The following is a 12,659-nucleotide window of genomic DNA, read 5'->3' on the forward strand; positions in this document are numbered from 1 at the left end:
TTTCGGAACTCGGTGAAGATGAGGACGTTTCTGAGTTGTCTGAGCAGTCCAGCATTTCTGCTGCAACTACTGATGATGCTGACTCGGCACTCGGCGGCTCAGAAACAGACTGAAACAGAAGTGCCTGATCATGCGCACAGGATCGTGGAGCATACTCAGGCAAAAGGGCCGCAGTAGGGGGGCATTTTGGCTAAATTGAGGTGGCTATTGTATATATTGAAGCAAGGTAGCAACTAAAGGGAGTGTGCACTGGCAGTTCACAAGGCGGCAACTGCTCATGGACAACTTCCAGGGAGTGTTGTTAGTGGGTGTTTTCAAACTGTGTGGTCCAAAGCACGAGTGGTGTGCTTGGTTGTCAGTGTTGCATTCTGCACTGGGGATTGCAGCTTGGGTTCTTGGCTGCTAATTAGATAACTGAATTCGGGAGGTCGTGGTCTGGTCAGTAGGAGGTTTTCTTTTGGTCAAGTCTTGTAAAATTTGGGAAATCGTGGTATGGTCAGTAGGAACTTTTCTTTTGCTCAGGTCTTGTACGCTGTCAGTGACGCTGAAATGTGACAGTGCCAACCTGCATGTAGTGCCATGTTATCTTGTCATGCTTTTGTTTGGGTAAGGTGCCGTCCACTTCCGATGGCACATTTCGCCATTTGGTACTACAGGCATGTGGACTGTGGTTTACGTAGGCTGCTGCCGTTAGTTCTGTCGGATATCTGTATGGTGTGCTACTGTGCTGTTCCTCTTAACAGGCTACTGTATGTTCCAGTTGGGTTAGAGTCAGAATCTTGCGTTCTCACTTGTCTCTGGGGATTGAACTCTATCCCAAGAAATTTCTGTAAAGGTTATAATGCTCCAACCGGCGCCTACATAACACAATTATTACACAAATGCTAGGAAGCTAGTGCCGTAACCTGGATATTTGACCATCATTTCACCGACCAGTCAGGGATCCTGAAACGCCATCTTCTAGACGTATGCATCTTGGTCTTCATCGTTTACAGAGGCAAACCCTTTGGGAGCCTGAGCTCTGAACTGCAACGAGCAACAGGTACCTGCAATGCTCTCTTGACGCCTGTCAGTTGCGGAACCGCTTGGGTAGTCCGATCCTCTGGAGCCTGACGTCGTCGAACCCTGCTCCGTGGAACCACAACTTCCTGTATTCTTCTTCCTCCTTGGGGAGCAGGATCCACATATCACAGAAGAATTGGGGCGATCAAAGGTAAAACCAGGCCAATCAAGGGCTCGTTCGGTTAGGGCAAAATGACGCCAGGAATCATTTCGGCTAATGAAAGCTTATATAAATTAGCTAACAATTCTGGCCAGGTATTCTTCCTGGGAGTCATTCCTAGAAGCGAACGGGGCCCAAACCGGTAACACCGACACCACAGGATTTCAGGCCAATACTCTCTACTAGGTGCTGGATAATAACACCATATTTTTTTTTGAATGAATCAGCAGGGGAGCCCCCTACCTATTTTTTTTTTCTTTTTCCATCAAATAAAAGAATAATATACAAGGCATCTAGGCCCAAAGAGGGAAAAAAAGTGAACTAAATTAAGTAGCTATCTCTCAAAAAAATTAATTGTGTTTGTCTAGCTGGCTTGACTTTAGTGCAGGACTAATCCAAGTTCTTCTCTGAATTTTCTCTTCCAAATGTTAATGCTGATAATAACACCATATTAGTATTTCTAAATTGTAAATGGGGTATCTATGACATTGAACTTAGGGTTAGGGAAAAATAATTTATATATCTATTGCTGTTAAATTCTACTCCCTTCGTTCTGAATTATAAGTCGCTTTGACTTTTTTGGTACATCGAATTTGCTATGTATAGATATAACGCATGTCTAGATATGTAACAAATTCTATGTATTAAAAAAAATATCAAAGCGACTTATAATTTGGAATGGAGGGAGTACTTTATTTTTGTTGGATAGGAATGCATTAAGTCAAAGAAAGATGATTTTCCCCCTTAGTCAAAGAAATGTTGATGCAGGCGATGATACACTTGGGAATGCGGTAGATGCCTGCTGGGAAGTGGGAATTGGGAAGCGCTGGACGGTGGATGCTAGGGATACTTTGCCTGTTCATCTGACTGAGAATGATAGCCAGGGCTGCAGAAAACTCGAAAGTCGTTGAGAAGGTCGGAGCTGTTCGTTGTTGTGACAAGTCTCCACGAGTGAAGAAGCTTTTGAAGTAGTGTATGGCGCGTTTGGTTCAATTAGCCCAGGGCGCGGCCCAAATTTCCTAGCAACAGCTCTTCAGAAGCCCATGGGGCCGACTGGCCGAGACGCACGCGCAACAGTAATGGGCCTGAACTTGCTGGCGCGGTTACGGTGGTAAATGGGCCAGACTTGCAGTTACGGTAGAACGTGGCACCGTCCACTACTTCAAACGGAACGGACCAAGGCAAGGCAGACAGGCATTCCTCCCATCCCGCTAGTCGCTACACAAGGCAGCGCTTGGAGCGGGAAACGGAGGTGGCGGCGGAGATGGCGGGCGCGGGGAGAGGTACGTGCGGCGGCTTCCTGCTCTACCGTGGTCTCGTGAAGCGGCGGACCAATGCTTGACCCTCATTGGAAATGCGTTTCGTGTCAGGGTCGAGCGTCGCAGCCGTGGCCGAGGCGTGGCCTTGCGCCGCCCGCCGGGCGTTCGACTTCGGGGGAGCGGAAGCGCGGGCGCGGAGGCGGCGCGGGAGGGAGGTCTCGCTGGCGGACGTGCCGTGGTCGGCGGCGGGGCGAGGAGGAGGTCAGAACTCAGAACCCTGTGCTCTTCCTGTTCATTTGTGATTAGGGATTGGGGTTCGGGTCGACGAATTTGGGACATACGAATACGACGGCTGAGATTGTTGATCCAATTTGGTGGATATATTCCCGTGCTGTTGCGTTGCTATTGGCACTTTAGGGTTTATTGTCAGGGAGCAATTTTGCTCCGCGTGCACCATATGTTTAACAGCCGTGAATGTTGCCTTTGCGTTTTGTCTGGAAGGTTTCGCCGGGAGTCTGTTCCACCTAAAAGGGAGCCGAAACATGGCGGTGTTAGTGCTTATGAGCAATCGCTGAAAGATTATGTCGACAGGATGTCCATCGTTGTTATTAGTCCATCAGTTGGCATGTCTTTTGACTCCCGTGCTGAGGCATATGATTTTTACAACTTGCATTCCTGGGAGCTGGGTTTTGGAATACGATGCAATATGACTGTGGATAAAAGTGTTGTTACTCAAGACATAGTCTGCAGCTGCGAGGTGAGGAGATGTTCTGGCTTTGTGTTTGTAACTCTGTATAATTCAGTTTTTCAATTCCAGCATATGCAATGTGGCTTAATTGTGAAAAATGGCCGTGTGTTTTAGGGCAAACCAGAGCTGTACAACACTGCCTCTGCGCAAACTGATTGCAAGGCACTATGATCCGGCTACACAGGTCCGATGACAATTGTTGGTACATCCAGGAATTTCGAGGTGATCACAATCATCCCCTCTCTGGGATATGCTGTGAAAATTTCGGTTGGCCTTCTCACAACCACCTCAAGCACTACACTAAGAATCTAGTCCGCCGTCTTAGGGATGATAATGTGGATCTCAGTAAGAAGTGCCACAGCATTTATGAATACTTTTGGGGCATGGAGAATTATAAGTTCGTGAAGGGGGATTTGAAGTCATTGTGTAAGAATGTATCATCGGATCTATCAGACATTGACCCTGACAAGACAATTGAGTTGTTTGATGACTTTGGTTCGTTGAGGAGGGATGACCCAAGCTTCATGTTCCGTATTGAGTTGGATGACATCGAGGACCAGTTTAATACAGTGTTATGGACTAATGGGCGCAACAGAATGCAATATGCACATTTCGGTGATACTATAACATTTGATACGACGTACAGGACTAACCTGTACGGCATACCTTTCGGCTGTTTTGTTGATGTTAACAACCACCATCAAAGTATCATACTAGGAGGAGTGCTGATGCGATGCAAGACTGGAAAGTTTCAAATGGCTGTTCCGTGAGTTTGTTATATTAATGGGTGGTAAAGCTCCAAGTACTATTCTCACAGGTACATGTTTTATTTCCAAACTTGATTATGCTTTCAGTTCATGGTTTAATGCTATCACAATTTTCCAACTGATATCAAATCCGTGGATTGTGCTAAATGTAGACCGGTGCCATGAATTGGAGGTGGCAATCCAGGAGGAGTTACCGGAAACAATTCACAGATGGTGCAAGATGCATGTGCTGAACAATGAAAATGAATTCCTTGGGCCAATTTGTTGAAGAAGAGTGGATTTAAGGATGACTTCCAGAAGATCACTGATAGCATGTTGACTGAGAGAGTTTGAGTGTGCTTGGCAACATCTTCTTGATAAGTACAACTTGCATGACAATGCATTCCTTTCACAGATTTATGATTCTAGACATAAATGGGCCAACCCCAACTTGAAAGAAAAGTTCTGTGCCAAGCAGACTTGTACCCAAAGAAATGAGAGCGCAGAAAACATGTTTAAGAGTTATGTGCCACTGAATAGATCTATCATTATGTTCGTGCGACACTACAACAAGCTCCAATCTGATCTCAACTCAAAGGAAAGCTCTGAGGAGAATAGGAGCAGGAAGGTAATAGGTCCTGAAACACATCTTGCCAGCTGGGAATGCAGGAGATACCAGCTGGGAATATTGTGAAGCGCTGGACGATGGATGCTAGGGATACTGTGCCTGTTCATCTGATTGAGAATGATAGGGCTGCAGAAAACTCGAAGTCCTTTAGAATGTCAGAGTTGTTCATTGTTGCGATGAAGTTTGCAAAGTCTGGTTCCAGGAGTGACCAGGCTTTTGAAGCAGCGATGGCGTGTTTGGATCGACTAGAGCTTGAACTTTTGGAACTCGGTGAAGATGAGGACGTTTCTGAGTTGTCTGAGCAGTCCAGCATTTCTGCTGCAACTACTGATGATGCTGCCTCGGCACTCGGCAGCTCAGAAACAGACTGAAACAGAGGTGCCTGATCATGCGCACAAGATCGTGGGGCATACTCAGGCAAAAGGGCCACAGTAGGGGGCATTTTGGCTAAAGTGAGGTGGCTATTGTATATATTGAAGCAAGGTAGCAACTAAAGGGAGTGTGCACTGGCAGTTCACAAGGCGGCAACTGCTCATCGACAACGACAACTTTCAGGGAGTGTTGTTAGTGGGTGTTTTCAAACTGTGTGTGGTCCAAAGCACGAGTGGTGTGCTTGGTTGTCAGTGTTGCATTCTGCACTGGGGATTGCAGCTTGGGTTCTTGGCTGCTAGTTCGATAACTGAATTCGGGAAGTCGTGGTCTGGTCAGTAGGAGGTTTTCTTTTGGTCAAGTCTTGTAAATTTGGGAAGTCGTGGTATGGTCAGTAGGAACTTTTCTTTTGCTCAGGTCTTGTACGCTGTCAGTGACGCTGAAATGTGACGGTGCCAACCTGCATGTCGTGCCATGTTATCTTGTCATGCTTTTGTTTGGGTAAGGTGCTGTCCAGTTCCGATATGCACATGTGTAGGCTGCTGCCGTTAGTTCTGTCCAATATTTATATGGTGTGTTCCTTTTAACAGGCTATGTTCCAGTTGGGTTAGAGCCAGAATCTTGCGTCCCCCATGTTAAAAAAAAAAGAATCATGCGTCCTCAGTTGTCGGGGATTGAAATGTATCCCAAGAAATCTCTGTAAACATTATAATGCTCCAACCGGGGCCTACGTAACAACAACAGTACCAAGCAAGTTGGGGTAGGCTAGAGTTGAAACCTACCAAGAGTTCCAAGTCACGGTTCAGGCACTTCAATAGCTGCTTGTCTAGGTATAAATCTCTTTGACCACCATTTCACCGACCACTCAGAGGCAACCCTTTGGGAGACTGAGCTCTGAACTGCAACGAGCAACAGGTACCTGCAATGCTCTGTTGATGCCTCAGTTGCTGAACCGCTTGGGTAGTCCGATCCTCTGGAGCCTGACGTCGTCGAACGCTGCTCCGTGGAACCACTCCCTGTATTCTTCTTCGTCCTTCGGGAGCAGCATCCACATATCACCGAAGAATTGGGGCGATCCAAGGTTGGGTGAAAACTGGGTCAGTCAAACCGGCAACACCAACACCACCGGGTTTCACGCCAATACTCTCTGCTGGGTGCTGGATAATAACACCACATTAGTATTTCCAAATTGTAAATGGGGTATCAATGACATTCAACTTAGGGATAGGGAAACATAATTTATATATCTATTGCCGTTAAATTCTACTTTATTTTTGGATAGGAATGCATTAAGCTATCCCGAGGACAAATATTAATGTCAGTAAACATGTGTCATAATTTCAGCAGCAGGTCTGACAGACAATGGACAGTCATCGCCTATTTCACTATTTGGAGAATGAAAGACGAAGTTCTCACTTAGTCAAAGAAATGTTGACGCAGGTGATGACACACTTGGGAATGCAGGAGATACCAGCTGGGAATATTGTGAATCGCTGGATGCTCATGCTAGGGATACTTCGCCTGTTCATCTGATTGAGAATGATAGACAGGGCTGCAGAAACCCAAAGTCGTTTAGAACGTCCGAGTTGTTCGTTGTTGTGATGGAGCCTGTAAAGTCTGCTTCCACGAGTGAACGCTTTTGAAATAGTGTATGGCGCGTTTGGTTCAATTAGCCCAGGGCGCGGCCCAAATTTCCTAGCAATAGCTCTTCTGGATCCAACAAGTAATCAGAGTTAGCGATCAAAATGTGTTGGTTTCGGAAGTGGCCTTCTCCAGCAGGGCAGCAGGGGTGACATTATGGCTGTGCACCGGTGTGTTGAGCCCGTGGTCAGAGTTCAGCACTTCAGCAGGCTCCAGTGTGTTGCACCTCTTGTCGTCAGTTCAATGCCCCGGGTTTGTGACATGGTCATACCATACACTATGGAGACATACTGTAGAACCAGAAGGCCTCCTTTCTGTGCTGTATGAACCTAGGCTGTGATACTGACTGCACACTTCAGTGCCACATACTTTGCACCTGATCTCACACTGCTACTATTTTCTCAAAGTATTCAAACCAATCGGGGAGGACCCAAGAACCCTAACCCAATGGTTTCTAAATGTTGAGGAAAAGCCATTTCTTGATCTCTGAATGCAAACTCGGATCAAATAGAGCAAGATAAGGCTGCAACCATAATTTGACATAACAAAAAAAAACACTAATGGGACACGAGTTAAGAAAACTCCTACAGAAATCTTTGTGAGATTTCTTGATACATCTGCAAGGAAATATATAGAAGTCACATATCAGTGCACTTGTGAGGTGAGAAAGGTGGCCAACTCCTGGCCTTGATCACAATAGCTCTCAATGACCCAATTTCAGACCACAGAAACTTGAGACCTAGCAGCAGCCATGTTAACAAGCATATCTCTGTATCATGTGAGATTTCTTGCGTGCTGCGACAAAATACTTTGATGGTACCAGTACTTCACGACTCTAATAGTACTAAACTACTAATCCATCAGGCCACATTGATGTATATATGGGGAATTAGCCACTTGTTATCTTGCATTGATTTTGCAGATCCCATCCAAATACCACATCTTTTTTTTTTTGAGAATATCCAAATACCACATCTAGGTCATTGGAAACACTACACTCTTTCTTTATGTAGATCATTGGAAACACTATCTCTTTCTTTCTTTCTTTCTCTTAAGTCTTAAGGTCATACTCTTTCATTCTCTCTTAAGGTCCATGTGGTTTTTAATTTGTATATATTCTTTAGACAATTCTTACTAAAATAAATTCCAACATCATTTGGATTATCCATATTTTCAGTTGTTCAAAATTCAATGGTCGCTAGGAACATACTGCCTATCTCCACAGAGGATAATTTTCTAGATTTAGTAAGAGATTAGTACACTAGGCTATATTCACCAATTATTCAAAACAACAGGGTTATAGGGCATGGTTTGAATTTTCATAATCTTAATCACCTAACAAAAAAAATACGTACCCTTACAGGTTATGTTCAGTTTCCTGATTCTACATTCATGGAGAACCCAAAGTCTCTGTTCAACCAATGCGCATATACAAATGTGCCAAGAGGACCAAGATTATAATGACAAGCTATATTGCATGAGTTCTTGTGAAGGAGAACCATGTTTATTTGTAGCTTTGCCACTATTGTAGACATTTATACAAACCCAAGGAGATTTCCTTTTTACATTCAGATGGCATTGCCAATACAAAATCTGTAAATTTGGTTAGTAGGGGAGAGTCTATGTTGCCAGGTTGATTTTATAAGGTTAGAATGATACTGTTACAGGGCCATGGGCCAGTGTTCAAAGATTATTCCTCCAGACAGGCAACCAAACCATCAGCTCTAATCACATTTTTGTTCACGAGCTTGGACAGATCACCCCGTATTTGTGCATTCAGCTAACCAGATTCAAGTATTCCTTTTTCCTCCCTAAGAAACTCCAAGGCTAGCAGTTTTTGTTTCACTTTGTTGAGCTTGCTCGGCCTCAAGTTTCCTTAAAGCAGAAGAGCTCAATTTTTCCCCCTCCACACCACCAGAAAGGAGATCAACAACCTCAACCTGAAATTTAGGTCATCCACATTTGAATCAGTTGCATAGTACACCAAGTAGTAGAATAAAATCAATTGAATGAAATATAGAAGCAAGCACAAATGAACCTTCAACAGTGGGAGCCCTTTCTCTTCTCTTTTTATATTTACAGCAAGTCCACCATTTAATGTCTCCTTACTGAATATAAGCAGCATTTCTATGTCAAATGATGTCCAGTAGAAAGAGAAGCTTAAAAATGAACATGAACTGTTTACATATTAGGAGACCACATATTTCAAAGTCCAATATTATGAGATACTTAAGATACCATTAGTATGGTTTTGAAATGGGTAGAGTAATGACTTTCTACATTTTGGTAAGGTAATATACTCATATGCACATGAAGAACAAATGGAATAGTTATGAACAGCTAAATGCTTGAAAAAGGGGATGGCGCTATTGTTGATACCTGACAATAATGGCATCCAACTTTTCATCAGTGATGGATGGGCCATAAGGATCCTCAATAGGCTCCACTTGTACTATCAGTTCTGGCTTTATAGACTGCATATGACAACAGACCAATCATGGATTATTGTCAACACATGAAATGGTAGACAAAACACAGATACACAAACACATAGGCATATTATTCTTTGTAGTTCCTTCCCCCTATTACCCAATGCAGAACCATGCAAGAACATACAAAACTGGAGATATGGGACTGATAACCACTACACATTCAAAGCCATGTATCTCCAAAATTGAAAACACGGGGCTAATTTCCATTCCAGAAACTCCATCCAAAGTACACCATGCTTAACAACTTTTCTTAGACAGATAAATAGGAACAAATCTCTAGCCACATAACAGTAATAACCTACTTCTATTTCATCCGCAAAAGTGACGAATTTCCGTATCAAAACAACTACAACTTGATGCTTATGCACCTTCTCCTCTGCATATATAAAACAGGCCTGGCACCCATCCCCAAATCCTTCTAATTCCTTAGCAGCAGAAATCGCACAGAACAAGAAAACAGGGTAAACATAACCAGACCACAACCTTAATGTAATCCTCCACGCCCTTTATGCGCTTGTCGACGGGCCCAATCAGCTCCGCATACTGCACCAATATAATCAAGAAACCGACCGTGAATCATCACATGGTCCGACCGTGAATCATCACAAGGTCCAGTAATCGACGGCATAATGTTCAGACGAAAAAAGCTCAATCTTTGGGCAAAGCCGAGATGCCTGCCTCCTTCTTGGCGAGCATAGGTCCCGTGCAGACGCCCACCACGATCCGGTCCCTCGCCAAATCCGCGGAGGCCTGCCGCCCACCAATTCCCCGATACCCCGAAGAAAGCAAGATTCAATCCCAACAGTCAGGACTCAGGAGGAACAAAAATTATGTGCGTTTTTTTTTAATTTTTGGCAGCACCTTGAGAAGGCGGCGGTGTCCGTCGTGGAGGCGGTCGAAGGTGCCGCCGAGGACCACCGAACCGTACGCCGGAGTTCCCGCCTGCTCCTCCTCGTGAGCTCGCGGCGGCGCTCCGGCCGGTGTGTCGTCGCCGGCATCGACCATTTTTTCGCCGTTGTTTCTCTCTCTGTATTTTTTTTGATGAAAGGGTCTCTCTCTGTAATTTAATGGGGCGAAGAAGAGCATGCGGGTACGGTTTCTTGTTCATCAGGGATTTTTAACTTTTTGCAATAGCCAGGGATGAGCGCGTTCTTACACAATTACCATCATAAACAGTAAATCTCCTATGTTTTTTCATTTTTCCTGACATGGCATGCTAGGTGGGCACGCCAGCGTGGTAGTGAGCCTAGAAGACCTACAGAGCATGCGAAATGACCTATTTACCCCTGTTGCTTCTCTCCCTCTACTCGCTGACGCGTGGGCCCCACACGTCAGCTTTGTCTTCAACCTCCAGCCACGGATGGGAGCCAGGCACCTCCAGCTTCATCTCACACCTCCAGCACCTGGATGGGAGCCAGACACCTCTAGCTTCGTCATCCCTCTATGGCTGTCGAGCAGCCGAGGACGACGAGCAAGGCACCACACGCGAAGTCGATGGAGGAGTTCTTGCGACAAAGAGGGGCTGGTGGCAGCCAGACACGGGTAGAAGCGAGGCTCTCCGGCGGAGTGCTTCGGTTGAGGTGGAAGACGCCACTGCGGCCATGGATTGGAGCTGAGATGTGGATAGACGGTCGCGGTGGGTCCTTGTGGCGCCAACGAAGGAGACGGGGAGGCGAGAGCTGCTGTGTATGCGGAGATCGGTGAGCTCGACCTCAGGACGACAATGGCGGCGACGGCGGTGGTTCACGGCGATGGGGCGGGGGTTGTCGAATAACGAGTAGCGGGGTGAAGTCGTCATGCCACTACGAACTCGTAGAGCCCGTTGGGAGTAGCAGAAACGACTGGATGGGGGAGATCGATGGTGACGATGGAGCTCTAGTCATGGCCGCATCACCGTGCAAGCTCTAGTCTTCTACCCCGCCTCCGTGGAAGCTGCAAACAGGAGCAAGCGCAGGGAGCTTTTATGAGGCAACAGCTCTGTAGCAGCACGGCCTAGGTGCCAGCGCGCCGCTTCTCCTCCCTCTGCCGCCAGAGCCCGCTTGCCGTCGGGTCGCTGGGCTTCGGGTGATGGCTGGAGGTTGAAGACAAAACTGACGTGTGGGGCCCACACGTCAGCGAGTAGAGGGAGAGAAGCAATAAGGGTAAATAGGTCATTTCGCATGCTCTGTAGGCCTTCTTAGGTTCACTGCCACGCTGACGTGCCCACCTGACGTGCCACGTCAGCAAAAATGTCAAAAACATAGAAGGTTTACTGTTTGCGATTGCAATTGTGTAGGAGCGCGTATAAAAGTGGCAAACGAAGGAGGGTCATCCGTAAGGATGGCAAAAAGTTAAAAATCCCTCTACTCGAAGATGTGTTAGGTAGTGTTTGGTTTCAGGGATAGGATGGGTGACGAGCAGGCGCGCACGTGATTTTAGGCCAGAAGAAGAGGAGTCTGGGCGACTGTGGCGTGCGGACGGTGGCGGCGCGCGGTGCCACGGGCGAGCGACGGTGATGTCAGGGGCCGCGGGTGGCGGCAGCGGCGCGCGAGGTCGTGAGCGTGTAGGACTTCGTCCCAGCCCCGCTGCGTGGGATGCGTGCGGACAAGAGACGACGGGGAAGAAAGGAAGAAGAAAAAAATTAAAAATGCTGATGGGTGGGCCACTTTTCTATGTATTCGAAGTTTCAAACCAAACAAATGATAGAGATGATCCCTATCTTTGAAGTTTTAGTTGTTTTATTATATATATAATAATTGAACAAGTGGCTTGCTGTAGAAATACAAGTTCCAAGTATCAAGCACAAATTTTAGCTGAATAATTGACAAACACATTTATAGTTTGATTAAAAGAAAACTTACTCAATTTTCTAGTTAAATTGAAAATATGGTCCCCTGGGGTATATATGAGCATGCAGCCCGAGCCCGTCAGCCCGGCACGAGGCTCGTTTTTTTGGCTCGGCCCAAGCATGGCCCGACCCGGTGGCTAGCAGACCTAGGCTGGCATGGCCTGATGCACAGGGCCATGCCTGGGCCGCTTCTCAGGCACGTCGGGCGGCCCGGCCCGGTAAATGGCAAAAGGCCCGATATAGGCCTGGTGAGGAAGGCCCGAGCAGCAATAGGCCAACAGCCCACAGGCCATAGCCCAGCACCCAGACACTGAGGCACCTCGGCCTGCTCCCACAAAAGGCCATAGGCCACAGCGCCTCCTCCCTGGACCCCCTTCCCCCACGCCGCACACTCATTGGATTGATTGAACTCTTCCTCGTCCACTGGATTTTCAAGTCCGACAACCCACTTTTTTTCCAGGGAGAACCACTTGTCGTTTCTTGTTTCTAGTGTCGCGCACATAGAAGACTTGGAAAACCTGACTTACGATTACAAATGGCTTGGCCCTGTACCCAACTTGGTTGAGGTCAACAGTAGTGAAGCCATACCTGTCTTTCATGACACCCTGACTTCCCTGAACCCATCGACACCGAAAAACAGGCACCTTGAAGCCTGCATGCAAGAGTTCCCATATCTCTTCAATCTGACCATAGTATGTTGTCTTTTGCATCTTGCTATTAAATGCAT

General features: G+C 46.4%; 1 protein-coding gene and 1 pseudogene across 1 annotated transcript; one reads left to right on the forward strand and one right to left on the reverse strand.

The window, feature by feature from the left end:
- The first annotated feature begins 18 nt into the window (after positions 1 to 18).
- On the forward strand, positions 19 to 5,429 carry LOC136543393 (protein FAR1-RELATED SEQUENCE 5-like; annotated as a pseudogene).
- A 2,637-nt stretch (positions 5,430 to 8,066) lies between these two features.
- Positions 8,067 to 10,194, reverse strand: LOC136545313 (phosphopantetheine adenylyltransferase 1-like). Its single transcript, XM_066537335.1, has 6 exons — positions 9,967 to 10,194; positions 9,784 to 9,855; positions 9,589 to 9,648; positions 8,993 to 9,087; positions 8,652 to 8,721; positions 8,067 to 8,553 (listed from the first exon to the last, which is right to left on the reverse strand). Exons 1-6 carry the CDS (start codon positions 10,189 to 10,191, stop codon positions 8,425 to 8,427), a joined length of 651 nt encoding a protein of 216 aa, XP_066393432.1. The 5' UTR covers positions 10,192 to 10,194; the 3' UTR covers positions 8,067 to 8,424.
- Between the last annotated feature and the right edge of the window lie 2,465 nt (positions 10,195 to 12,659).

The sequence above is a fragment of the Miscanthus floridulus genome, chromosome 3, assembly GCF_019320115.1.
Source record: "Miscanthus floridulus cultivar M001 chromosome 3, ASM1932011v1, whole genome shotgun sequence".
Lineage (NCBI taxonomy): Eukaryota > Viridiplantae > Streptophyta > Magnoliopsida > Poales > Poaceae > Miscanthus > Miscanthus floridulus.